The 27162-nt window shown below is 42.9% G+C and overlaps 2 protein-coding genes across 5 annotated transcripts; both read right to left on the bottom strand.

The window, feature by feature from the left end:
- Positions 1-243: 243 nt before the first annotated feature.
- LOC116515443 (membrane-spanning 4-domains subfamily A member 4A-like) lies at positions 244-9271 on the bottom strand. Of its 3 annotated transcripts, none has more exons than XM_032227489.1 (7): positions 9188-9271; positions 8124-8292; positions 6634-6750; positions 4896-4952; positions 3773-3931; positions 2075-2194; positions 244-459 (listed from the first exon to the last, which is right to left on the bottom strand). In XM_032227489.1, the coding sequence occupies exons 2-7, from the start codon at positions 8229-8231 to the stop codon at positions 373-375; spliced, it is 648 nt and encodes a 215-aa protein (XP_032083380.1). In that variant the 5' UTR covers positions 8232-8292; positions 9188-9271; the 3' UTR covers positions 244-372. The 3 variants fall into 3 exon arrangements, with proteins under 3 accessions (XP_032083380.1, XP_032083379.1, XP_032083378.1); XM_032227488.1 differs by lacking the exon at positions 9188-9271 and adding an exon at positions 8797-9088; XM_032227487.1 differs by lacking the exons at positions 8124-8292; positions 9188-9271 and having other exon boundaries at positions 6634-7047.
- A 4664-nt stretch (positions 9272-13935) lies between these two features.
- On the bottom strand, positions 13936-25527 carry LOC116515444 (FXYD domain-containing ion transport regulator 5-like). Of its 2 annotated transcripts, none has more exons than XM_032227492.1 (10): positions 25191-25527; positions 23114-23171; positions 19526-19612; positions 18057-18125; positions 17297-17374; positions 17090-17137; positions 16823-16861; positions 15303-15377; positions 14493-14541; positions 13936-14356 (listed from the first exon to the last, which is right to left on the bottom strand). In XM_032227492.1, exons 1-10 carry the CDS (start codon positions 25236-25238, stop codon positions 14332-14334), a joined length of 576 nt encoding a protein of 191 aa, XP_032083383.1. In that variant the 5' UTR covers positions 25239-25527; the 3' UTR covers positions 13936-14331. The 2 variants fall into 2 exon arrangements, with proteins under 2 accessions (XP_032083383.1, XP_032083381.1); XM_032227490.1 differs by lacking the exon at positions 25191-25527 and adding an exon at positions 24873-25015.
- Between the last annotated feature and the right edge of the window lie 1635 nt (positions 25528-27162).

The raw sequence follows: 27162 nt of genomic DNA, 5'->3' as shown, positions 1-27162 counted from the left end.
TGCTTAGTCCATGAAATCCTTTATGATCCACACTGATTTAAAAGTTCTGTGCATTTCCTTTAAAAGGTTTAAGGCTATAGCAATAGCAATTAGACTTATATACCGCTTCATAGGGCTTTCAGCCCTCTCTAAGCGGTTTACAGAGTCAGCATATCGCCCCCACAGTCTGGGTCCTCATTTCACCCACCTCGGAAGGATGGAAGGCTGAGTCAACCTTGAGTCGATGAGATTAGAACCGCTGAATTGCAGATAACAGTCAGCTGAAGTGGCCTGCAGTACTGCACTCTAACCACTGCGCCACCTCGGCTCTCCTCGCTTCCATCTGCAGGAGGCAAATGCACCCTGGAAGAGCTGCTGTGAAAGAAAAGTAATTCAGGGGCGAATTGCTGGCGGTTTGCAGTCGGAGGGTGAGTGTTGCTTGGCACTGGAAGGTGTCACATTCTGATAAACGACCACAATCTAAAGAAATGAGAAATGGAGGTTTTAAGGCCGTTTGGTTTTGTACTTCTATTTTAATTGCACTGTGAGGCATCCCGAGTCACTTTGGATAATGAGAGGATGGCATGCAAATTTAATAAATAAAACAGATAAAATTAATCTTTTATCCACATATTTCTCCTTCCATAGCTCAGAGTAGAAGCCCTCAGCTTTCCAACACTCCACTGGCTACTCCTATCTGTCCTTGTTTTAAATAAAGCGGCTTGATTCCATTCTGAAGGGGGAATGTGTGTTTTTGCTGGAGAATAAAGATAGCACTGTCTCTCTTGAAAGCACCTGCATCCTTTTCTGTTTGGAATGTCTGGAACTACCTCCCAAGTCCCAGAAAAAAGATCCAGCTGCTTTAAGGACTCCAACACAGCTGCTGGGTTCAAGTTCCTACACATCCCAAAGCAATTTTTGAAATTCACTTTGAAGTGCTATCTGTATCATTTGGAGATGAGGTGGTGGCACTTACTGTATATTTCGGAGTATAAGATGCACCATTTTCCTTTCAAAAAGAGGGTGAAAATCTGGGTGCGTCTTATACATTAAATATAGCATATTTGGCCTCCTGAAACCCCGGCCCCTTCACAAAAATGGATCTGCAGAGGATTTGGGAGACCTGCAAAGTGCTCCCTGGGGTTGGGAGGGCATAAACGAGCAAAAAATGGATCATTTTTTGCTCATACTCCCCCCCAGGCCCCAGGAGCACTCTACAAGCCTCCTAAAGGCTATACATGCCTCTTTTTTTTGGCAAAAACGGGCATTTTTTGTTCTTTTTTGTCTCGCCCCGCCTCCAGAAGCACTTTGCAGACCTCTTAAATTCTCTGCATGCCCCGTTTTTCACAAAAAATGAGGTGCACAAAGGGTTTGGGAGGTCTGCGGAGTGCAAAACCTTTTTTTAAAAAAATTTACCTCTTCAAAATCTTAGTGCGTCTTATACTCCGTTGCGTCTTATAGTCTGAAAAATACGGTAATTGGGCAGGGAAAACCTTATCTCCACCCCTGCCACCCAGAGATGAAGGCTGGGCTCACTGAGATTTCTAAGTTGATTTACTTTCTTTAGGTTTATTACAAGATGAGAATGTCTCCACTAGTATTCAGAATCCTTGATTTGCAACATAGCAGGGTGCCAGTTTGGTCAAGGACTAGGTTAGAAAATGGGAGGCCGTGAGTTCAAGTCTCACCTTAGCCTTGAAAGCTAACTGGGTGACTTTGGGCTAGTTATACTCTCTCAACCCGACCCACCTTACAGGATTGTTGTTGTGTGGAAAATAGGAGGAGAAAGGTGTATTGGATATATTCGCTGCCTTTGAGGTATTTGTAAATAATAAAAGGTGGGAATGGATGGATGGATGGATGGATGGATGGATGGATGGATGGATGGATGGATCAGATGTGAAGCCAAATGATTACTTTGTTCTGCAGCACACTTAGTACATCATGTAAACTAGAATCGTATGCTGATTGGCTACTATTATATTCTACCATTAACTGCTTAAATCCTATTAGTCTGTATTACTCAACAAAGTATCAGAAAGCCACATTTCTGAATCCCTTTGATTAACTTACCCACCTTCCTCTGGAATCTTACCGTTTCAGTGAAGGGATCTCGGCAAAGCATCTTACAGCCAAAAGACGCCACTGAGATGGAGATGCAAAACTCCAGGATGTTGACCACGATAAGAAAAACCAATATTCCCTTACCGATATTCTACCAATGAAACAGAAAAGTAACATATCCATTTTTATACATACAGATAAGGCACATACCGGCATATCTCCAATTGTAGAGTAAGGAAGATGAACTGGATGAGATAGGCAGGATTCTTGTCTTGTCTGGCCCAAAAGGGGATGAAGCATTTTTTTTTTTAAATGGAGAGCAATGGAATACTGCTTAAAAGTGTCTCTGGCAGACACCTCCCTAATTCACTGCAGTATACAAAGAAGGAAGAGGGGCAGCCAAATCAGACTTGTAAGATTCTGTTGCTACAGCCAGTTTTTGTAAAAAAAAAAAAAAAAAATAGTTACAGCCTTCCTGCAGAATTGATTTCCTAATCTGGTCTAGCTTGTGAGACTCACAAATACCTTCTGGGTATATAGTCAAGGGTGAAATATCTAATCTGATCACAATCCAAAAGCAAAAACTGCAACCTAGTTTTGTAAATAAAATAAAATAAAAGGTTTGGTCAAACCGTCAAATGCCAGCCTCAAAGCAATAGCAATAGCAGTTAGACTTATATACCGCTTCATAGGGCTTTCAGCCCTCTCTAAGCGGTTTACAGAGTCAGCATATTGCCCCCAACAACAATCCGGGTCCTCATTTTACCCACCTCGGAAGGATGGAAGGCTGAGTCAATCCTGAGCCGGTGAGATTTGAACAGCCGAACTGCAGAACTGCAGTCAGCTGAAGTAGCCTGCAGTGCTGCATTTAACCACTGTGCCACCTCGGCTCTAGTTAGTTTTTTTTCCCTATGCAGAAATAAAATTCTGGCAAAACATTAATTACTCTCTTACTATGCCCCCTTGAATTCTGCAGATGTGCTGGTTACAGCTGCTTTGAAAGGATTGGGAGGGGGGGGGAAACCCAGAAGAGACAAACTCTAAAAGACAACCTTCCTGCCATTCCTTTCTATGATTAAATCTCTTTGGGATAGATTTTTGACACCATGAACTCCAAAGTCTCCACCAGTGGTGGGTTTCAAAAATTTTTAGAACCTCTTCTGTAGCTGTGGCCTGCTTTGTGGGAATGGCTTGCCAGCCATGTGACCGGGTGGGAGTGACTTGCCAGCCATGTGACCGGGCGGGAGTGGCTTGGCAGTCATGTGACTGGCTGGGAGTGGCCAACTTGTAAAATGTGGTGAAACTCACTTAACAATGCTCTTGCTTAGCAACCAAAATGTTGGCTCAGAAACTCTGGCATTTGAAGCACGCAAGTCTTAAAGCTGTCAAGTTACAAGACCCTTGCAACCCTAACCCTTTAGAAAAAAAAACCCCAGGGGTGTTCAAACTTGACAACTTTAAGATTTGTGGACTTCAACTCCCAGAATTCCTCCTCTCGCTCTTCATCTTGATGATGTGCAGACGGGCAGGGGGAGGGAGCCTGGAACCGGTTCTAAACAGCACTGTAGATTTGTGGAACCTCTACTATAGAAGAGGTTAGAACTGGCAGGAACCCACCCCTGGTCTCCACCTAGAGAACACCAGGAGCTCCCTTCTTCTTCTCTGTCCTGTTGCAACCTAGTTCCCACTGATGGATTTTGGAAGGTCACAAACATATAAAAAGGGACACCTGGGTTTCATCACATTTTTCCTTAGTGTCGTAACGATGATAGTTGCAGGTATCGCCGATGTCAAATGGAAGGAGGGAGCTGACTGAGAAAGACAGGAATACGATGCCAAGGCCAGCTGTTATGGCACTTATCACATTCATTGCCAGCATGCCTTTCACCTAGGAGGAATGAAAAAATAATAATTAAGAAACATAAATTCACACAAGCGCAAACACAGAGCGACTTTATGGCCACCCAGATTTCCCCGATGGGAGAAAGAAAAAAAGAATTCAAAATGGCTTTCAGTTTTGGATTTGCTTTAGCCAGAAAAGGTGACGTTGATAAGCTCTGCACCCTAGTAAAGGTAAATGTTCCCCTCGCACATATGTGCTAGTCATTCCTGACTCTAGGGGGTGGTGCTCATCTCCATTTCAAAGCCAAGGAGCCAGCACTGTCCAAAAACGTCTCTGTGGTCATGTGGCCGGTATGATTAAAAACCAAAGGCACAGGGAACGCTGTTTCCTTCCCACCAAAGATGGTTCCTATTTTTCTACTCGCATTTTTTACGTGCTTTCGAACTGCTAGGTTGGCAGAAGCTGGAGAAGTAACGGGAGCTCACTCCATTACACAATGGTAGGGATTCGAACCGCTAAACTGTTGACCTTTCTGATTGACAAGCTGAGCGCTTTAGCCACTGAGCCACTGTGTCCCTAACACCCTTGTAAGAAGGGTGGCTCAACTCCTTCAATCACCTCTCCAATGGTGCTTTTTGGACACATATTTGCATATCAGACTCTCCACCTGATCACCGTGAAGGAAGAGAGTCAGCTTCAAAATGTTTGCTTCCATAGAGGCAACTGCTCCAACTAACTAAAATATTCAATCAGAGAGGAAGACACAGAACGTCTTTGTCCAAAAGTGACAAAAAGAGATCCTCAAAGGACCTGCAGCTTCCCAAAAGAGAATTTGGGGGAGAAGCTCTTAAACAAGAATCCGCAACCATCATGATGCTCCATTGGAGGTTAATGGTCCAGGAACATCAGAAATCCACCAAGCTCATGACTGGTAACCCAATGGGTTGTAGCTCTTCGGATAAGAGGCTTTTAAGCCGTGGCCTTCACTGGTCTCCCATAGGTTAATTACCAGAGGGATCTTGGGATTCCGAGCAGCTGCCACAGTTAAGGATCCAGAAATAATGTGCTGAAAGAAAAGAAAAAGCAAATCAACCTGGCCCCATCCCCAGAGAACAAAACTTACAGAAGTCTCTCTTCCATCCCAGGCCTATTGTCAGGGTTCCAAGTAATACACCCATAACAGGTAGAACTCTCCAAGGCAGGTAGATTCCTCAAAGAACAGTTTTATTGGATATATCATATTGGCACAGTCTGGTGAAAACCAACTCTAAAGTTCCTCGCGGTTTTCACCAAGTTAAAAGTAAGTTTTCCCCCTTCCCCAGTCAGTCAGTCACATGGTCCAATCAGTGTGTCTTCCTGTTGCTTGGTAACGTCACTCCACCTCTCTCCAACCACCTGTGGGAAGGTCCTTGGTTCCCAGGGGAAAGTATTTTGTTTTGGCTACAAACCCCATCTATCTCTAGTCCCCCCTTCTGTACCCCTCAGCTCCAGTGTGGCAACACTGAAGCCCAGAAAATGGCCTCTGTGAGGCCAGCTTCAGGGTTCACACCTATAATCCCTCTCCCACCTTAATTTGCTTGCTACTGTTCACTAGTCATTAAGTAATGACATTTTTTTGTGGTGAACCTCAATCAATTTTCCCTATTCCAGATGAAGATGCAGCTGCTCCTGCAGCCAGGAGTTACATTCATATAACTTTTGTACAACACAGCATAGCAGTAATATTCAGCAATATTTTCCCCATGTCTCTATGAGAAAAACCAAAGGTCTCCAGCTGGGGTGGGTTTCAACCGGTTCGCGGCAGTCCCCGCGAACTGGTTGGTCGGCGAACCCGGAAATAAGTAACTTCCGGGAACGGCGAAGGGCCCACCCGCCCACCCGCGCTCCTTACCGGTCTTTGAAGGCTTCTGCGCTTCCACGCAGGCGCATGGCACATACAGCGCCTGCGTGAGTTTCCGCGAGCAGCTGGAGCATCGCACAGGCGCTAAGACGCATGCGTGAACTGCGTGCGTGCACGAGGACGCCACCGGCCCCGTTCCAACTGAACCGGTTGGAACGGGATTAGCAACCCACCACTGGTCTCCAGGTGCTGCAAACAAGAACTCTCAAGTCTCATGGTTCCCATGTCTTGCAATTTCCCGCTGGCTTCCCCAGTGACGTTGCTTATCAGAAGCAGGCTGTGAAAGTCACACATGGCAATCACGTGTCACGGGATAATGCATACCAGTTGCTGGGTGTCTGAATCATGATCTTATGACAATGGGGGCTCTGCAATGGCCACAAGGTTGAGGACTGGTCATCAGTCCCCTTCTTAAAATGTACAGGATTAAGTACACCATCCGAATGAAGCTTCTTGGTTCAGCGGCACTATAACTTCAGTCATTGAATGTGGTGGTTGGTAAGTAAGAACCCGCTATACAATAAGAGCCCAGGAGATTTACTTCTATTTTTTGTAAAATTCAGAGGTGTTTAGAAATTTGGAGACCAGGCATAAGACAAAAATGGAACTAGCCAAGCAATCCTGTTTTTCTGAAGTAAAGTCTGTAAAAAGATTTGGAGAAACCAAAAGCGGCTAAACTACAGCTCCAAGCATCCATCAGCAAAGACCAGGCTGCTGTCAGGCTGCTATGATGGGCAGTTCAACATCTGGATCCTGAGTTATCGTGTTCAATTGTTTCAATACATCATCATGTAAAATTACCAAGATTCTACCCCAATAGGGTATCTTTATAAGCAGGAAAAATTACCAAGATTCCACCCCAGTAGGGTATCTTTATAAGCAGGAAGTCACTTGAACCAGTATCAATTAAGTTGGCCAGGATCCCAAAAACTATTCCAATGAATCCTATGAATATCTGTGTGATCTGTAAATAAGAGAAAGTAATCATTTCAATTCCAGTCGTCACTTTCAACTCATACACCACAACCAGAGCAGGGAGGCAGGGAGACATGCCAAAGCCTGATTGCATTTTATCCCATTTAATAAACTTTAATAAAATAATACAAGATTTTAAAATGGGATATCTAACTATAAATGCCATTCGCCTGCAAGATGCGACCTTCCCACAATGTGGAAAACCAACAATACTCCAGATGCCACTGAACTATAACTCCCCGCATCTGTTGGCATTGGCCATTGGTTTGGATCCTTATTGTTCAGCAACCTCTGCCGAATCTATTTGTTTCTTCATTTAATCTTAGCTAGAAGGAGGCGCTATGCAATCAGTTTCCTCCTTGTTGGGATTCAACAGGCATAGATATTTTTTATGTTCAATCCAAGGGTGGGTTTCAACCGGTTCGCGGCGGTCCCCGCGAACCAGTTGGTCGGTGGACCCGGAAGTAAGTAACTTCCGGGAACGGCGAAGGGCCCACCCGCCCGCCCGCGCTCCTTACCGGTCTTTGAAGGCTTCTGCGCTTCCACGCAGGCGCATGGCACATACAGCGCCTGCGCGACTCTCCACGAGCAGCTGGATGGCACATACAGCACCTGCACGATTCTCCGCAAGCAGCTGGAGCATTGCGCAGGCGCTAAGACGCATGCGTGAACTGTGCGTGTGCACGAGGACGCCACCGGCCCCGTTCCAACCGAACTGGTTGGAACGGGATTAGCAACCCACCACTGGTTCAATCCCAACATAGCACACTTTAGAATATCCTTTCACTCATTCTTTCCTGTTTCAAGTTTCAATATTTTTACACTAGCAATTACATGTTCATCATTGTACCCGATCCTATTTCAAACTCAGTCATGCTCAATGATGATTCAATTGTGGTCTCCATATACTGCATATTTAAGGGAATATCTGCCCAGCCTGAAGAAAAGAAATAAAACTAGTTGGGGAAAAATCTGTAACTTCAGCAAGTCAGAGAATGCAATTCTTATCTCTATTGGCTGGAGACCTGCGTCATACGAATCAGCTCCTTCTGTCTCTCTCCAATCTTTTGCCTAATTGTTTTCTTGCCCTTGGCAGGAGTGAGCATGGGTGGCGCTCCAGAAATACAACTCCCAGCATCCTCCAGGACTGGTCCCACTCACTGCAGCTGTTGGGAGTCATGTATTCACCTCTGGAAGACCCTCCACGTTTTCCAAATGGCAAGGCATTCAAGACAAAAACTAAACAGGAATGTCCATTGCTCTGATTTAACTGAGGATGAGGACAGCTATGACCACACTTAGATTTCCAAGAATCATTCAAAAGGAGGCGAACCATCACCCCCCACTCGTCTTTGTACTCACCCCCAGGGCCACAGGTTCACCCTGATAAAACTTCTTCACTGGTAACAGATGATCAGGCTCAGGGGAGGAAAACTGGGAGCCTTTACTCACAACCACAGGAGAATCCATGCTGGGCTTTTCAAGAATGAAAACTCCTTTAAGCCGACCAAGTCAGGAACACTGAGGGACCCTAGAAAGGAAGGGGGAAGGGACAGAGAACGTATGAAAGGCATCATCCCCTTCTTGAGGACCCGGATTGTTGGGGGCAATATGCTGACTCTGTAAACTGCTTAGAGAGGTCTGAAAGCCCTATGAAGCGCTATATAAGTCTAACTGCTAACTGCTATTAATTTCCCATTCCTCAATATTGACGTTCTGCATCAGGAAGGCACTTTGCAATACTGTATCACCAGGCAAGAGGCTTCGCTAATTTGCTAGCTAGGTCGCCTTTAGGAACTTCCCAAGAGTTTCTTCACCCCTGGGCTCAGCATTTCAAAGAGGCCCCGATCCATCCTCTATCATAGATTTAAGGGATTTTCATTTACGTAATTCACAGGTGGGGCACAATCATCCGTGCCCGCCCTCGGGGGTGGAAACAGGCAGGTGCCAAGCCCGCCTCCCCGGCAAATAGCAAACAACAACAACAACAACAACAAAAACCCGAACCCATCTTAAAATGTACAGGATTAAGTACACCGTCCGAATGAAGTTTCTGGGTTCAACCCTCAACAGCCACCCCGGAGGCTCGCAATCTACCACCCCGAACACGCGTGGAGCCATTTGCTCAGCTGCCGGCGCGCGGGTCGTGGGAAAGCAGGAAACGGGATTCTTTCTGATGCGCGGCGGAGAAGCGGCCTCGATCCAGAGAGCCGCCGCTTCCGATCTGGCCGAAGGAAGCGCAGATGGGATCCAGAAGCAGCGCGTCTCTTCGCGCCGTCCTCCCCGCGTAGCAGCCCCTTTCGCTGCCCACGGACTACCGCTGCCGCGACTCCGGAAGGACGAAGAGGAGCGAGTTGGCCGTCCTCCCTCCCTCCCTCCCTCCCTCCCTCCCTCCTTCCCTGCCCGCCCTTCGGACCGAGGCTGACCCGCTCGGCTCGGCGACGCTCCGTCTTTTCGTCCGTCCCGGCCGCGGCTCAATCGCGGGGCTCAGCGTCATTCGAGGCCCGTCGGGGAGGAGGGGATGATTCACCCAGGCGGTCTGTTTACAACCTGGAGCTCCGAAGCTTTTCTGCTTCCTGATCATTACCTCACCTAGTGGAGAATGAGCTAGAAAAACTTTGCAAGGTGGATGGAAGAAGCAGGAAGGCAATGGATAAGGTGGATGGGATCAAGGAGACCCTAAGAATGAATGAATGAATGAATGAATGAATGAATGAATGAATGAATGAATGAATATCAATCTGTCTGTCTGTCTGTCTATCTATCTATCTATCTATCTATCTATCTATCTATCTATCTATCTATCTATCTATCTATCTATCTATCTATCTATCTATCTATCTATCTATGTCCATTCTTGAATAGTAGGCAAATCTTCCTTCTTCCAGTATTGCGCCACCAAAAGTCTTGCTGCAGTTATTAAATGCAAAATTAAGGATCGCTCCACTGAAATTTTTTGATGCATGGATGGGAGAAATGGGGGGAACATTAGTATGTAAAAACACAGTATGCCTCTATTTGGCATGCTTTCTTTGTAGAGGTCGACCTGTTTTTTTTTTTTTGTTTTTTTTTTAAAGACAATTCAGGAAAGAATAGAACTCTAACTTAAAAAGCCCAAATTCTAAAAGCAGCCTGGTTGGACATCTTTTTAATGTAGGAACTCAAAAAGAATCTTTCTTCTGCCACCTTCTGGTTGAAATCTTCCAAGGTCTTTTTTTCTCATAACTATGGTTTTACTTCTTTCTTCCTTTTTTTTTTTTTTTTTTTTGTTCCCATGCTTTTAACAGAAGTAGGTAAGTAAGTAAAATCTTTATTACGGTCAAAGACCAGCAATACACATTAGTCCCCTCACTATGTCAAAAAATACTAACATTAAAATATAATGAAAAAGTATTGACATTAAAAGTGGATAATATCATAATGGTCCAAAGATTGTTAAAGGTATGTCCAGATAATTGGTACAAGATGGTACTACACTTCTGTAGCCAATTTTATTTTTTTTAATGGACATAGCAGCAGCACAGAACTTTGCCACTGCATACGTGGTAACCGGGTTAGGGTCCTGGAGGAGGAAGCCTAGATAAAAATGGTCTGCCCTCCCTGGCAATCTCTCTAATAAGGGAGAAATATGTGCAGACCTACAAGCTCTGTATAGCTCGCAGTGTAATAGAACACGTGAGATATCTTCCACTTCTCCTTTACCACATATACAGACCCGTTCTGCTATAGGTGTTCTCTTATACCTGCCCTGGAGGAGTGCTGAAGGAAGAATGTTAAATCTGGCTCTGAAACTATTGCTATTGCTTTTAACAGAGAACTTTTCATTTTGAAAAGTCAAGTTCTGGTTTATACTTTCCTGCACATTTTTTAAAGATATATGTGAGGGTAGGCTTCAGCTGGTTTTGTTTTGTGTTTGAAATGGATGGATATTTGCAGTTCAACCCTTGCACAAATATTTTAAAAACACACAGGCACAATCATACAGTGTGTGTATTGGATATAAAATCATCTAGAATTTTCATTTCCTGCTGCTTTGGTTAACCAGGATCACTTCTGTAATTTCCACCTCAAAAAACAACAACAACAAAAACTTCAGTTTATCTCAACAGTTCAGGGGCAACAATGTTGAAAAATGTTGGGCTTTGGCAATTCAGGTTTTTATTTTTTTAAGGATAGTTGTAGGACTGACATTAATGTTTTTCAACCTTGGCAATTTTAAGATGTGTAGACTTGTGTGTCACTTCGACAAAAACATAATTTTGCACAATTTATAGTTTAAACTACAAAAATATATAATTGCAATATAATTGTATTTAATAAACCAAAAACAAATTATTTAACATAGCTGCTTAGTAACTTCTTTGTTCATCAGTCGATTTCGTATGTTGCCCTTGATATTATTATCAGTATCACTTACCAACGGTCCTGCTTAGCAACCAAAATGTTGGCTCAGAAACTCTGGCATTGAAGCGTGCAAGTCTTAAAGCTGTCAAGTTACAAGAACCTTGCACCCCTAACCCTTTAGGAAAAAAACCCCAGGGGTCTTCAAACCTGACAGCTTTAAGCCTTGTGGACTTCAACTCTTCAACTAAAAGAGAGACTGATAAATATTAAAAAAAATAAAACCAAAAAGCAGCTACTGCAGTGGCTTAGAATTTTACTCAATTACTGTTGAGCCCATGGAAAGTTCTGCAGCCCCAGGAGCAAAGGAAGGGGGACGGAGAGAGAGAGATTGGCTGTTTGGGGTGCTTGAAACCACCTGGCCCTCCCCAAAGGAAACCCTCATTTGCAGGATGAGCCTCGACTGGCTCTGCCCAGCGGGGTTACCCCAAGCGCCATTGGGCAGCGACGGATGCTTATCCTTTTTCCTTCGGCTGCTTCAGCTGGGACTTCAGACACCCCAAGGGAGGGACTTTATCGGGCCTCCCCCTCCCCACCCTTTGAATGAAGGTGTGATAGGGCTCCTCCATCCCTGCTCTTTAACCCAGCCAGAATTACAGGAGGGCTGCCCCCGTCCTGCTTTCCGGGGTGGATCTTAGCCGAGGGACACCAAGACCCCAGAATGGGTGGAGGGTGGGGGAAGAGCTTCTTGACGGAGGCCATGATCGACTTTTGGAAGTTGTGTTTTCGTAAAATAAGATTAACCTTTGGATGTGTTTGTTCCGCTCGGCCAGCGGCGTTTTCTCCCACTTAATCCCGGCGGATCCTGATATCTGAGCTGGAAAACTGCAACCCCCCCGGAAATGATGACGCCCCGCTGAGTAGCTGGGACTTGCAGAAAAAGGCTGCAGAGAGAGAAGCGTTCGATCCGTAATCCATCTGTGGGGGGCGCTGTGGACAGGCCGGGCCCCTTCTTCCCACCTCTATCCCCCCCCCACTCTTGAGGGACAAGCCCTTTCCCCTGTCCCAACGGTGGAATTTGAGGCTACCTCTGCTTTCCCTCTCCCTCCCTCAGTTGTGCAGCAGCGGCAGCGGCAGCTCTCAGCCTGGGCGGCAGCGTCACACAGGCTGTGGAAGGAGGGGGAGGAGGAGGGAACCAAAGAGAGGCTTTTACCGAGTCTGCGCCCCACAGCCAGGACCGTCCTGGCGCCTCAAGCCGTGTTTCTTCCTGCAAAGCCCTTCTGGCGTCAAGCGGAACTCTCGGGTTGCCCGAAGGGCTTTGCAGGAAGAAACGCGGCTTGAGGCGCAAGGACGATCCTGGCTGTGGGGCGCAGACCCGGTAAAAGCCTCTCTTTGGTTGGTTCCCTCCTCCTCCTCCTCCTCCTCCTCCTTCCACAGCCTGCGTGACGCTGCCGCCCAGGCTGAGAGCTGCCGCTGAAACAAGTTTGGGGAGCATGTGCGTGTCACCCGAAATGGCTACGCGTGTCAGCACTGACACGCGTGTCATAGGTTCGCCATCACTGGCCTAAGATGGGACTAGAACTCACAGAGTCTCCTGTTTCTACTCTGATGCCTGAGCCACTAAACCAAACTACCTCTCTAGTACTGTGAGAGGCAAGTACAAATTTCCGAAATCTTACTGGGTGACTTTGTGTTAGTCATTATCTGAAAACCAGGGTTGATCTGGACAGAAGCTGAAGGAGATGGAGGCCTGCTGGAGGAAAGGCTAGGATAGAAACAAAAAATAACTTAAAGATGTAAGCCAGACTAGATAAGGTCTGGATTCTGTCAACAGCAAATAACATTAAATACAAACTGCATCCACTATAAATACAACATTTGTTTTATTTGTTGCAGCTTCTTCTCCATTTTTATGCAATGTAAATTATTTGGTCCTTCAACATCATGGAGCAAACACTTCGTCACTGATTATGGGAGTTATGTTATTCGACGGCCAACTTTACTCCCGAAGGCTGTAATGTGATAAACTGAATGTCCGTTGATATTACGGGAAGGGATATTAGCTGGGGTCATTCAAGATGGATTACAAAGTAGGAAGGTTGAGTTTACCCATTATGAGGAACCAAAGTCAAATAGACCAGATTACGGTTTAATATGTGTTAACCAGTGGTGGGTTTCAAAAAATTTTAGAACCTCTTCTGTAGGAGTAGCCTGCTTTGTGGGAGTGGCTTGCCGGCCATGTGATCGGGTGGGCGTGGCCAACTTGTAAAATGTGGTGAAACTCACTTAACAACGCTCTTGCTTAGCAATCAAAATGTTGGCTCAGGAACTCTGGCATTGAAGTGTGCAAGTCTTAAAGCTTTCAAGTTACAAGACCCTTGCACCCCTAACCCTTAAAGCTGTCAAGTTTCCTAACCCTTTAGGAAAAAAAATCCCAGGGGTGTTCAAACTTGACAGCTTTAAGACTTGTGGACTTCAACTCCCAGAATTCCTCCTCTCACTCTTCATCTTGATGATGTGCAGATAGGCAAAGGAAGGCAGCTGGAACCGGTTCTAAATGGCACTGTAGATTTGTGGAACCACTTCTATAGAAGAGGTTAGAACTGGCAGGAACCCACCCCTAGTGTTAACCCACAGAATGTTTTTAAAAAAATAAATAAAACTACCTCCTCCCTTCTTTTCTGAATCTTTCTACCTTGTCATCCAATCTGACAACTTCCAGATCCCAATGGATAATAGCTCTGCTATCATAGCTTCTTTCAGAACGAGGGTATGTAAATATAACCCACACCCCACACCAGGCCAAAAACAGCACAGAGTCAATGTCAGGAAATTTAGAAGCAACAAACCACGCCAAAAATTTATTGAGAGAACAGAACTTGAGATTTCTTGGCAGAGAATTTGGATAGACAAGTTTTGCTAAGCAACTAAGAACAATAGTCACTATACACATTGCCCTGACCTCAGGCAGGCAAAGAAAGGAACAATGGATTTCCAGGCCTTGTGATTGTGCCAAGGAACTAGTTCAATGTAACAAAAAGATAATTTAGGGAGAGGGCAATACAAATGGACTTGTGTTGCAGGATCATAATAAGCACAAATGGAAAGGTCAGATAGAAGAAAGATGGTTCTGGGAGAACACCAAACATTTTTTTTCACCATAAGGATGCCCCCTGGTGGTGCCAAAGCATTCCCAGTGCAGTCTTCAGAGGCTTCTGGCAAAGAGGATTCAAGCCCGAGACACATCGTATGTTCTGTAAAAATAAAATAAAAATCAGGATCAGGGTTGGTCATGCGTGAGAATCAGACATATTTCTCAAGCACAATTTTCACGTGATCAAATTCACAAAGATAAGGGGACAGAGCGGGCAACACAGTTGGAAGACTTACCTTGCCTGCTTTTTCCCTCGGCATCGTGGAAATTTCCCATTTTTGCCACCTGAAGAGAAAAGGAAGCAAACGAAGTATTTGAGGAATGCTCTTCCCTAAAGTTCAGAACAGAATGGGAAGAGATGGCATGCCAGCTGCTTCTTACACTAATGGTTTGGGTGCACGAAGGTGCTTGTATTGTGGTTGAGCACATCTGGAATGCCAGAACCTCCCCACCACCATCACTTTGCCCTAGAGTTTGTCTTATGGTTTTAAAAAAAATGGCAGCCTACGCAGCATCTTTAAACCCACCAAGGTATTGGATCACCAAGTATCATTCCTGGAATCATGGTGGAAAACAATGTCCTAAATCATGTGCTTCCCAGAGGCCTTTCCTGAACATTAAATAATATGTAACTCTTTTGATTTCAAATCCACCATCCAGATTTTCTTTGGAATGGATAGGCAGCCGTACAAACTGATAGCAAAGTTAAGTGTTCCCATCTAAACATTGCCTTTTTTTTTGATGAAGTACTTCCGATTTCAAATGGTGATGTTAATGGTGTGATATTATATTCTAGCATTTTCAGTGATGCAGACAATATTGCTGAAAAAGCTCATGCAAAGCCAGTATAATGAACTGATTAATGTTAACTATAATTGTTAAAACTAAATTAGGACTGTAAGGCAATGATACGAAACATGGTTCTGTTCTTTTATTCCATCATTCTCTTTTCAACCTCAGTTAATAAGATACATTTCCTTCCTTTCTTCCTTCCTTCCTTCCTTCCTTCATTCATTTATTCATTCATTCCAGTCTCTCAGGCTTACAGGTAAGAATGAGAATGCCCAAGATGAAAAGGATGGCAGCAGCTACTAAACCCCACTTGCGCAAGGACCAATAATCTGCAAGGCAAACGGAGAGAAGTCAGTAATTTGGGACATCTGGAACTGAAAAGGGATGACAGTTTCAAGAGCATCTGTTGACGTTTGATGGAAGGCACTGCATCTAACCTGCTTCCCAAATCATTCATGTTTCCTGACTTTAATATTTTCAATCATGAACAAACCAAATAAACTGGGTTTGCACAACACGCAAAGCTACCAAAATGCCCTCAAATGAATTTTAAAAAACAACCCACTGACCAAAGCTTAACATATTGTGACGATATAGCCACTAGGTTTCCAGCATATCAAGTGGTATAACCATTGGGCACATGGCAGTGGTGGGATTCAGCCAGCTCGCACCTATTCGAGAGAACCGGTTGTTAACTTTCTAAGCAGTTCGGAGAACCGGTTGTTGGAAGAAATCCCCTTTTGTTTTTTTCCCACTTTACAGGGCTAATCCTGTAAGGCAGTCAGGAAGGAAACATTCTGGTGTTGTTTCTAGCCTAATCTTTATTGCCCTGCTTACAGAAACTGCCTCTCCGGTTAACCCTTAGTACATTGTAACAGCTAAGGTGAAGCGCCCATCGAAGTGAGTGACATTGAGTTGGCCACACCCACCCAGTCACATGACCACTGAGCCCCACCTACCCAGCTGGTCATTAGGTTGTTAAATTATTTGAATCCCACCACTGGCACATGGGCATCACAGAAATTGTGAGCCTTCCAATGTTGTCAAACAAGTGCCAGAATCTCTTTTTGGGCCATCAATATTTGGAGGACTTCAGGTGCCTCATCCCAACACATGTATATGTTACCAGTAATGTGTTGAAAAGGTGGCAGAATGTATAGAATGCCTAGAAAAATCTATAAAATGTGTGACATCTTTAGGCAAAGTATGAAATGTCTGTTGTTTTTAATATGCTATATACTTTTCCTTGGCATTGTATATAGTATCTGGCATGATGCCGAACGACAAGAACTATTTAAGTAAAGTATGAAAAGAGTTATGAAAATCCCAACACTAACCCTATCCTAAATTCTTTATTGAAAAAAAAACATATGAAAATGAAAGAAGAAATGCAAAACAAAGTCCAGGACTTTTTTTACTGAAAGAAAGAAGAGAAAAAGACCAGTATAGGCCTACTTGTTGCAACAAGAAAGGCTAGAATGGCATTTTAGTGGGAATATTTTATACTTTGCCCGTTTGCCATTTGGCATCGCAAAGAATGCCTAGGAAATGTGTGAAATATAAAGTGTTTCATGCTTTGATGTCCCATTTTTGGCATTCAATAGATTTCCTAGACATTCTATAAAATGCTTAATTTCACACATTGATAACAACACACATATTTTATGTTAGTATTTTCTCCCTCAAACCATTTTTTTTTCTTTTTACAGGATTACAGGCGTTTGGAAATCTCCCTTCAAAATTTCTCCTTTGTTTAACCCAGTTTGAAACTCACCATAAACAAAAATATCATGATATTCTTTCAACAGAGCATCTATGGAAAGAGGAAGAAAGCATATTGATGGGAAAATGTCAGAACTGAAAATCGTATTTTGTCAGTATTTACTCGAGTTAAGATTGTAGATTTTATTGTTCAGTAGATGTTAATATATTATCTCAGATATTCATTAACGTTGATAAGTGTCATCTTGGGAAAATTTTGCCCAGCATAGCAAACAATTTAGAAATCTTTAAATCTTTCATAAATAAATTAAATAAATACCTGATTTTTTTTTTGGGTCAACAGGCGGTAGTTGAGGTGTGGAATCTTCTGGAAAAGATAATGCCAGAGGGAAAATTTTACTATGCCAAGAAAAACATCCTTAAAAGTTCTGTTCCCCTGTGAAAGAGGCTTTGTGGATTGTTTTTGGTCTGATTTTCAGGGTGTTTCAGAATTCATTCCAAAATTCTTTGTCTTCTTTGGACTCACCTGGCTTGTTCTTGAATTGCACAATGCTTGTGCTGAGAGCCGCTGTCACTTCAGCTGGTGTTGTCACTGTTGTCACTTCTATAACAAGTCAAGAAAAGAGTGTGCCCTTAGAAAAAAAATTGTTACTTTGTGGATTTTCCCTATCCATTTGATTTCTTTTTATTTTTTTAAATATATTTTTATTCTTTTTAAGCAAAACAACACATACAAAACAAAGCAAGAGAAGAAAAAAAGAATAACTTTCCTCCATTTCATCAAGCATGTCATTTGGTTACAAGTTTTTGTGCATCAATTCTTAAGCTCAGGATTAACATCACTGGTTTACGTTAAACATAACTGAATACTTCGCTGTCATTGAGCATTATGTGTTCAAATTACCATTAATATTCTTTCCTTTGTAACAATCCTTATTTCCTTAAATCCATAATTATCTATCAAATAACAATGAGTCTTTAAAGTATTATAGTGTCACCTATCTCTAAGGAGAAAGAGCGAAGAATAGAAAATAGATTTTTTTTTAAATCAACCTCTACAGATTCTTCAACTAAGCATTAAGCAGAAAAAGGAAATCCTTAACCGTAATTCCAACATTCAAATACATTTTTATGTCAACTCACAAATTGTGGGTTAAGTGTTATTATGCTGAGTTTGGACATCAGTCAAAACTGTTATCTTTGACTGGTTTAATTGGAGGACAACTGCCCCTAGGAACAAATGAACTATATGCATTAAACATCCAATAATGTCCACAATTACATACCGCTTGCTGATACATTCTCTTCCAGAGAGGTTATATTTTCTGGACTGTGAATTTCATTTGTTAACACCCCTGTCATAGAAAAACAAAGCATGGAGAAGGAAAAAGGTACTAAGTAGGTGAATCTCTCTCCCACTCTAAGGTTACATTTTCAACTGATAGTTAAACAGCAGCTTCATCCAGTTACCCCAACGCTACATTTTAGATGAGATTACAGGTTCATAAAAAGGGAGGGGTTTTGAATGAATACAGGTGACCATTTTAAACACTGAATAGTAAAGACTATAGCTCTGGATTGAAATGTTCAGTTCATGGTGTTCTCTAAGACTTTTTTTTCCTCTTACTGCAGACATTTTATTAGTAGGCTAGATAACATCAGCAGTGCAATGGGGAAAATGTATTTGCTGAAATTGGTTTGCCATTGCTTGCTTCTTAGGGATGAGAAGGAAGGATTGGCCCATGGCACCCAACTAGCTTCATGCCTAAAATAGGCCTAGAACTCACAGTCTCCCAGTTTCTACTAGTCTGCTGCCTTAAACACTATACTAAACTGGCTCTCTATCATGATATTACCTAGCCTGATAGTGAGACATCTGCAGGAAAGAGCCAAACTCAGAGAACACCAAGTATTTTATTAAATTATGAAAAGATTGTATTAAATAATAAAGTGGAATATGTCCTCTCCACACACAAGAACCAGACAGTTCCCCCATCCCACATTTCATTTCATTTATTGAATTTCTAGGCTGCCCAATCCCGAAGGACTCCGGGCGGCTTACAGAAATGAAAAATATTAAAAAGAATTAAAACAATAAGACACAACAAAGTTAAAAAGAAGCACAACATACACCCAATCAAAGGGGGGGGGGCTGGACCTCAATCAAGAGGTCAACAGCCCCAGGCCTGCCGGAAAAGCCAGGTTTTAATAGCTTTACGGAAGGCCAAGAGAGTGGATAGGGCCTGGATCTCTGGGGGCAGCTCATTCCATAGGGCCAGAGCGGCAACAGAGAAGGCCCTACTCTGAGGCGTCGCCAGCCCGCATTGTCCCGCTGACAATGTGTATATCCATTTACCAACTCAGATGGTTTGGAGACTTTAATAATTGTGTCACAAACAAAGGGGGGGGAGGATGAACCACCTTATATCAGATTCATTTCTGTTTAAAGTTAATTCTCTATCTCTAGAATCTTAACCCTTTCAAAAAGGGTTAAATAACAACTCCAAACTCCACTCCAGAGTCCATTATATGGCAAAAACTAAATGCTCATTTAACTTTAGCAAAATTTTGAAGGAGTGAAGCAGCATCCTAGGGAAATCAGCCCTTTTGTCCAACCAATTAGTTCTCTTCTCAAAATACATCTTCAGGGAAGCAGAACAATCTAGGGATGGGAAATATATGCTTAATTAGTACACGAATGCTAGCTGAGTTGAATAAGATTGGCTATTGCCAACTATTTTGGCAAGAGACTCACCGACAGTACTGACAAAAGATTCTGTTGTGGTTTGAAATCCTTCGGAATCTTCTTCCTTCTGAACAATCGAAGTTGAACTTTCTGAATCTGAATCAAAATGGAGACGGCTTAATATCCTTTTTTCTGTCTCTTTTGTGTTCATCTTCATCTTTTCCCCAAATTGCTCAGAACTGTGCAACTTCCCATTTTATTCTTACCACACCCTTGAGCAATGTTTCTCAAACCTTGTCAACTTTAAGACACATAGTCTTCAACTCCAGTCCACAAGTCTTAAAGTTGCCACGGTTGGACCACTCCTGCTGTAGTTCAAAGCCAAGTAGTGGAAACTACAAACAGAAAATCAGTGTGTATAAACAAAGCTGGAGGTCAATGTGAGTAGCAGGTCTCAAATTTTGGACCACATCTGGAAAGGGAAGAGTGACAAGTAAGATTGAAGGTATAGAGTTTAGTGCAGGAGTAGTCAACCTTTTTATACCTACTGAGAGAGCCGAGGTGGCGCAGTGGTTAAATGCAGCATTGCGGGCTACTTCAGCTGACTGCAGTTCTGCATTCGGCTGTTCAAATCTCACCGGCTCAAGGTTGACTCAGCCTTCCATCCTTCCGAGGTGGGTGAAATGAGGACCCAGACTGTGGGGGCGATATGCTGACTCTGTAAACCGCTTAGAGAGGGCTGAAAGCCCTATGAAGCGGTATATAAGTCTAACTGCTATTGCTATTGCTCTTGCTACTGCCCACTTTTGTATCTCTGTTTGTAGTAAAAGTTTCTAACTGCCCACCAGTTCCACAGTAATGGTGATTTATAAAGTAGGGAAGTAACTTTATTTTATAAAATTTACAAAGCAGAGTTACAGCAAACCCCCACAGCCCATCATGAAAGCTGGAACGCCCACTAGTGGGCGGTAGGGACCAGGTTGACTACCACTGGTGTAGGGATTAGAATTCCACATAGCATTCCAGTAGCAATAGCAATAGCAGTTAGACTTATATACCGCTTCATAGGGCTTTCAGCCCTCTCTAAGCGGTTTACAGAGTCAGCATACTGCCCCCAACAACAATCTGGGTCCTCATTTTACCCACCTTGGAAGGATGGAAGGCTGAGTCAACCTTGAGCCGGTGAGATTTGAACAGCCGAACTGCAGAACTGCAGTCAGCTGAAGTAGCCTGCAGTGCTGCATTTAACCACTGCACCACCTCGGCTCTTCCCAGTTTTCCACTCAGATACCATTCTGCGGCCAGGGGTCATGTTCGGTCATTTTTGGGAGGTCCCCCACAAAGCTGTGTCCCCTCTCCCATAATGGTTTCAGAAGCTGTAATTTTGCAGATGTTGGATTTCTCCACAATGCTGCTGTTGAGTGAGCCACATCACTACAGAGATAATTGCATTCAGGTCTGAACTCCAAAAGTAGAAGAAAGTATATAGGTAGTCCTCGATTTACAACTATTCATTTAGTGCTGTTCAAAGTTACAAAGGCACTGAACAAACTGACCTGACCATTTTTCACCAGACCATTGCAGCATCCCCCATGGTCCCCCCATGGTCGGGTGATCAAAATTCAGATGCTTCACAACTGACTCATATTTATGACAGTTGCAGTGTCCCAGTGTTACGTAATCCCCTTTGTGACTTTCCGACAAGCAAAGTTAACGGGGAAGCCAATTTCACTTAATAACCATGTTACTAACTTGTCAACTGCAGTGATTCACTTAACAACTGTGGCAAGAAAAACTGTTGTAAAATGGGGCAAACTTACTTAACAACTATCTTGCTTAGTAACAGACAATTTTGGGCTCAGTTTCGGTTGTAAGTCAAGGACTACCTGTACAATTATTTGATGCCAGGATGATCATCCTTCCTCCATATCATGTCCTAAACTCCTTCTCCTTCTTTCTTCTCCTTTGTAGTACGTTTAAGATCCCAATTGGCTACATTTCCTCACCTTTCTTTCTGCCAGCCCTTTGCAAATATTTAAAAATAATTTTTAAAAAGACAATCTGGTTCTCGGCTTTGCAACACAGGCAGAAAAAATGTGAAATTGTCACTGCAGATTCTTTTGAAAAAAATAAATGTGGAAAATGCCAGCATATGTTTTGGCTTATTTAAAGAGAATTAATTTTCATCCTAAGGGTAAAATTAATCATAATATTTTTTTATCTCAGTTCTCCAAATGTCTTCCTTCCCACCTCTTGTGGGCATTAAAGGAAAAAGGGGAGGTGATTAAAGGGGGTCCCCTGCATAATTTTCTTTCTTGTTCCTCTCCCGTCTTGATTTATCTGGATGCATCTTTATAAATTAAAGACACCTTCATCAAAAAATTTCCCATGCTGGTTGCAAATTACATTGACTAAGAACAAGCATAAATCAATCGGTAACTTCAAGGTAAGCGTTTCTCTATGAATTTAAGAAAAGCACAACAAAAAAGCCCAGTACTACAATTAAATTAAAAAAAGATCTTTTAGAATCTCTGATATAGATAAGACAGCTGAACAGATATGAACTTAATTGTTGTCATCAGGCTAGTAAGCAAATATTCCAAATAAGAGATGCACAATTATACTATGGGATGTCTATGGAGATTCTCAGTTTTTCAAGTCATAGTTGTCCCAAAGTTGCTTTATTTTTCAAGAGGCAACTGGATTTTCTCGTTTTTTCTTTGAAGACGTTTTGCTTCTCATCCAAGAAGCTTCTTCAGCTCTGACTAGATGGCGGGGAACTCTTGAAAAATATACTATAAGACCTTTTTCTTCTATTGTGGGGGACGGGAGAACCATACTCTGCTTGATATTTTGTCAATCCTGCCAGGGTGTAGACAAAATGGCTTTAGAAAGTATTAGTAACTGATCTTTGGATCTCCCTGGTGATCTACCTCTCAGGTTCTAAGCTTTAAGCTGCTAGGTTTTTCCTGTAACCCTGAAAGATCCCCATGCATCAGACAGCATGAAAGATTGACAGTCATGGGAAACGTTATTTATTACATTTATATGCCACTCATTACTGAGTGAAATAAATGAACAAACCCATTGCTTGTTACTACTGTGGAGATGAGGGGACATCAGGGGTGGGTTCCTGCCAGTTCTAACCTCTTCTATAGAAGAGGTTCCACAAATCTACAGTGCTGTTTAGAACCGGTTCCAGCTCCCTCCCCCCGCCCGTCTGAACATCATCAAGATGAAGAGCGAGCGGAGGAATTCTGGGAGTTGAAGTCCACAAGTCTTAAAGCTGTCATGTTTGAACACCCTGGGATTTTTTTCCCTAAAGGGTTAGGGGTGCAAGGGTCTTGTAACTTGACAGCTTTAAGACTTGCGTGCTTCAAATGTCAGAGTTTCTGAGCCAACATTTTGGTTGCTAAGCAAGAGCGTTGTTAAGTGAGTTTCACCATATTTTACAAGTTGACCATGCCCACCCAGTCACATGACTGCCAAGCCACTCCCACCCAGTCGCATGGCTGTCAAGCCACTCCCACCTGGTCACATGGCCAGCAAGCCACTCCCACAAAACTTGCCACACCTACAGAAGAGGTTCTAAAAAATTTTGAAACCCACCACTGGGGGACATACATATCATGTCAAAAAAAGTAGCTAGCCTCTTACCTTGGCCAACCACGGGATCTGTGAAACATGGGAAGGCGAGTAGGACAAAAAAAATGAACTGGAGAAAAAAACAGAATTATGAATCAACTGTGATGTACTTTCTAACTCTGTCCCATGATTCCACCCCTGAATCACAACATAATCAACCCAGATAGATTTATCATCAAAACCAACATGGAACATGTTAAAGTTATAAACCAAATGCAGATTCCACCTATACCACAGAATAGGGAATTACCTTAGTACAGGATTCACTAGAGATAATTTATGGGACTCATACATTTTAGTTTGTCCAAATTCAGAATAGCAGATGCTGAGATGCAGAATGTTAATTGGTTTTAGAGTGGTGGAAAAGCACTGTCTTGTTCCACATTTGCAGATATTTCTGTATTTAAAGCAAGTTACAGCTTTTTTTTTTTCATTATGAAAGTTTCCCAGATTTTCAGAATGGGCCCATAATCCATTAGCGTACCGGTCATTTTTAAAATTAGCTTGTATTAAACAATGTGCAATCCAACCTATTTTCTCTGTTCACATTTGCTAATTTCAATATGAAAAACTGAAATCAAAAATTGGATTGTGTATCATTTCTGTAAATGAACCAACAGAATCGAAGTCTCAACTTATCTAGTTAAATAGCAGTCTTTTCAAAACTCAAATTCATACTTTAAGCAACAAATTAAAAAAAAACTTTCTGAATGCTCACCAGCGTGGCACTCATCAACGAAAAAAAGGAAGAAACCCTTGGTTTCTTAACAAAAACATCTTAATCGAGAAGTTTAGCAAAACCCATAAATACATAGACTCGCATGGATGAGAGAAAATATTTTCCCATCAGAATATAGAGAATTCAAATATTTCCTCCCTCCTTTTTAGCACTGTGTTGCAGTTCGCTAATTCAAAGAGAAAAACTTCCTAATGCCTGATCACATAAATCTGACATTTGGAAAGCAAGTAATAGAACAGGTTTGGGGGCATGTCATCTATACACTTATGCTCACACACACTCACAAAATTCCTACCCTACATGTTCCGTTGTTCTGTCTTAAGTGACCGCTTCACAGCGTAACGGGCATTTCTGGTTTGTTCCAAAGCTCTGACGAAGTGCATCGTTCCATGTAGATCCAAGCCTCCCGAGCTGGAAAAATACTGTCATATCCACCCGGTGGAACAGATTCCTTCTTTCACTGAGACAGCTGAGGATTTTGCAGTTTGTTGGAGAAAAACTCCTAGAAACGTGCGTGCCAAAATGCTGCTATCTGCAAAGGCCATTTGGAATTGTCAGCCAGCCAAAGTCCTCATCACAAAAGGCCGTTTGGGTTGACAGAAAACTAGTGTGGCCTCTCACTTCTGCATCATAAGGCTGGGTGGATTTGCTAACCCTCTCCTACGGGATTCCTGCCAATCTACTGTAGCCTACACATCCCTGAAATTAACTATCCCCTTTCCTGGCTTTTTAGCTTTGTAACTGAGAAGGCAAATGACTTTTCCCTGCTCATATTTGCTTTCTCAATTGCATATACACAAAACACGCACACAAATACACACACAAGAGCAACAACAGCAGCACCAGTTCTAAAGTTCTAAGTTCTGCTCTAACTCTAAAGCCTAAAATTTTGGAACCAGCCGTTACGCCTGAACTATTATGCTCTCTCCACCCATCATTAACTATAACACAAAGTTCTCGTCTCTTGTACCATGAAAAAACTTCCTGTGAGCAAACCAAAAATGGTAAAAAAAAAGGCATTTCAGGGCTCACCAAAAAAGAAGTGGGGAGAAATGCATCTCTCTGTGTTTTTCTGTCTGCCTTCTGGTTTCCAACCCTGCTTTTCTGCTTGCCGCTGATTTTCCATCTCTTCCCATGCGTTTCTTGGTGGAACATGTGGTTTTCATTCGCTGCCACTACCCCCACCCCACCCCACCCCACCTCTTTTACCCAGAGTCAGGTCCTTCAACCCAAAGGGTTAACTTCCAGTGAGGAATTCCCCAGCTAACACATTGTCCCAGAGACAGGAAACTGAGAGACGGGGACTGGTAGTTATTGTTAGAAAGGAAACTGGGAATAGGGGTCACTCACCTTCATGGCGGCTGCTTCACAGCCCTTGGAGTGTGGCATGCCGAGCATCTGGAAGGGAACGAAAGGCCGCACCAATCATTTCCTCTTCTTGCCACTTCCTGGCCCCAGAGAGTGGGTGTGTGAGTCACAAGACACGTGCTCCAACATTTCTAAGTGTGTGGGGTATGTATATACAAAGACCAGCAGCATACATGTACAATATGTGCCTTTCAGAAGGGACCAGTGCATTGGCCGGAAATACAAGCATTCTCTGTTCAGGACAATTCACAGTAACCCAATCTAAGGCTGTTCATCAGAGGAGAACAACAGCAGCCGGGTTTTGCTTCACTCTTTCTCTGCAAGGCTGAGTGAGAGGCAGAAAAGTGGCGTGGCTCTTCCCCAACATTGATGGCTTACAAATATTGGGCACTGTGCCGCCGAGAAAGAACATTGAGAAAACTCTTTTCAAGTTGGCAGGGCAAACTGAACTAACTAAACCGATGATCAGAACAACCAAGTGGGACTTAACAAATTTTAACAGCCTCCCAACTCACATGCAGTGACTTCGGGGCAGGGTATAACATTAAAAATCCACAGTTAAAAAAATCTACCGTTTAAAACTCCACCCCGCATGTCAGTGACAAAATAATCAGACAAGTCGCTTGATCCGGTCTGAAGCACACAGAGAAATCTATGACTTCAAGACAGTGTTATAACGTCAATTCCAGAGGTGGGTGCTTATACCAGTTCGCACCTATTCGGTTCGTCAAATCTACCGAACCGGTTAGAAGAGGTTCCACCAGTGGACCTGGAAAGCAGGCCACACCTACAGAAGAGGTTCCAAATTTTTTTGAAACCCACCACTGGTCCTTGGATATGATTATTCTACACTATCATGCTCATATTTATAAAACGCAGTGCCTCTGGGAAAGATAAGGATGACTACTGCGTTTGTGGTGCAATCAGAACATTCCGTGTGTTGAAGTTGTTTTAACGCAAAGCAAAGATGCCTTTTAAAAAACAAGTTGACATCCTATTCTTATGCATGCCAGGGCTGTGTGTGAGGTAATTTAAGGTAGTTCTGACAAGTGTCGTCGGCATCTTCATATCCGGTCACATGGGCGGCAAGCCACTCCCATCCGGTCACATGGGTGGCAAGCCACTCCCACAAAGGAGGCCACACCCACAGAGTAGGTTCGAACAATTTTTGAAACCCACCACTGGTCAATTCTTGATTTTTTTCCAAAATGGGCATAGAAAGCTTTGTTGGAAAGAAGTCGGAAAGTGTAATGCTGCAGGGTCCAATTCACAGGTGTAGTGTTTCAAGGCAGGTGGGTCCAGACTCACCAAAGGAGAGCTTTAAGACATTTTAATCAAGGGCATTCAAATTCTGGCCCCAGGGCTACACACCAGAAATAATGATCAGAACTATATTTCATTAATATAAATTTAATCGAGTTTAGTTTGGTCTTAAAAAATTATCTATGCCCTTGTCCTGGCTGGTGTAACCTTCAACCTGAAATAAATGGTGCATGTATTTTTGCATATCCTATTTGCAAATGTTTTGCAAAAACCAGATCAGACCAAAACCTCCCATTAGGCAAAGTGAAGGAACTGCCTCAGGTAAGAAATTTTAGATTACAGGACCAAAAAAAAAAAGAGCAGATCTCAGTTTGATTTTCTGTGTTTGATACGGTTTTTCCTTCTGTGGATGTAGAAAGGTAGTTGCTGGAGTCTTTTCTTTCTTCCTTTCGTCCCCAAACTGTTGGGCACTGTTCACTTTGCTTCTGGCTGAACTTAGAAATGGAGTCTTGGTATAGGAAACCAATATTGTGTTTTCTTTCCTACCAGCTCAAAAAAGGGCCCCGAATTTTATTGTCTTAAGAAATGGCTTTTGTGAAAGAAATATCTGAGTTAGTTAGATAATATGGTTGTGATGAAAGAAATGTCCTTCTGGGTTCAGCTCCAAGTGGGGAAAAAGACACTGGAGACA

Source organism: Thamnophis elegans, chromosome 12, assembly GCF_009769535.1.
Source record: "Thamnophis elegans isolate rThaEle1 chromosome 12, rThaEle1.pri, whole genome shotgun sequence".
Taxonomy (NCBI): Eukaryota; Metazoa; Chordata; class Lepidosauria; order Squamata; family Colubridae; genus Thamnophis; species Thamnophis elegans.
The sequence above is the reverse complement of the archived record's forward strand: the minus strand, read 5'-3'. Positions and strand labels throughout refer to the sequence as shown.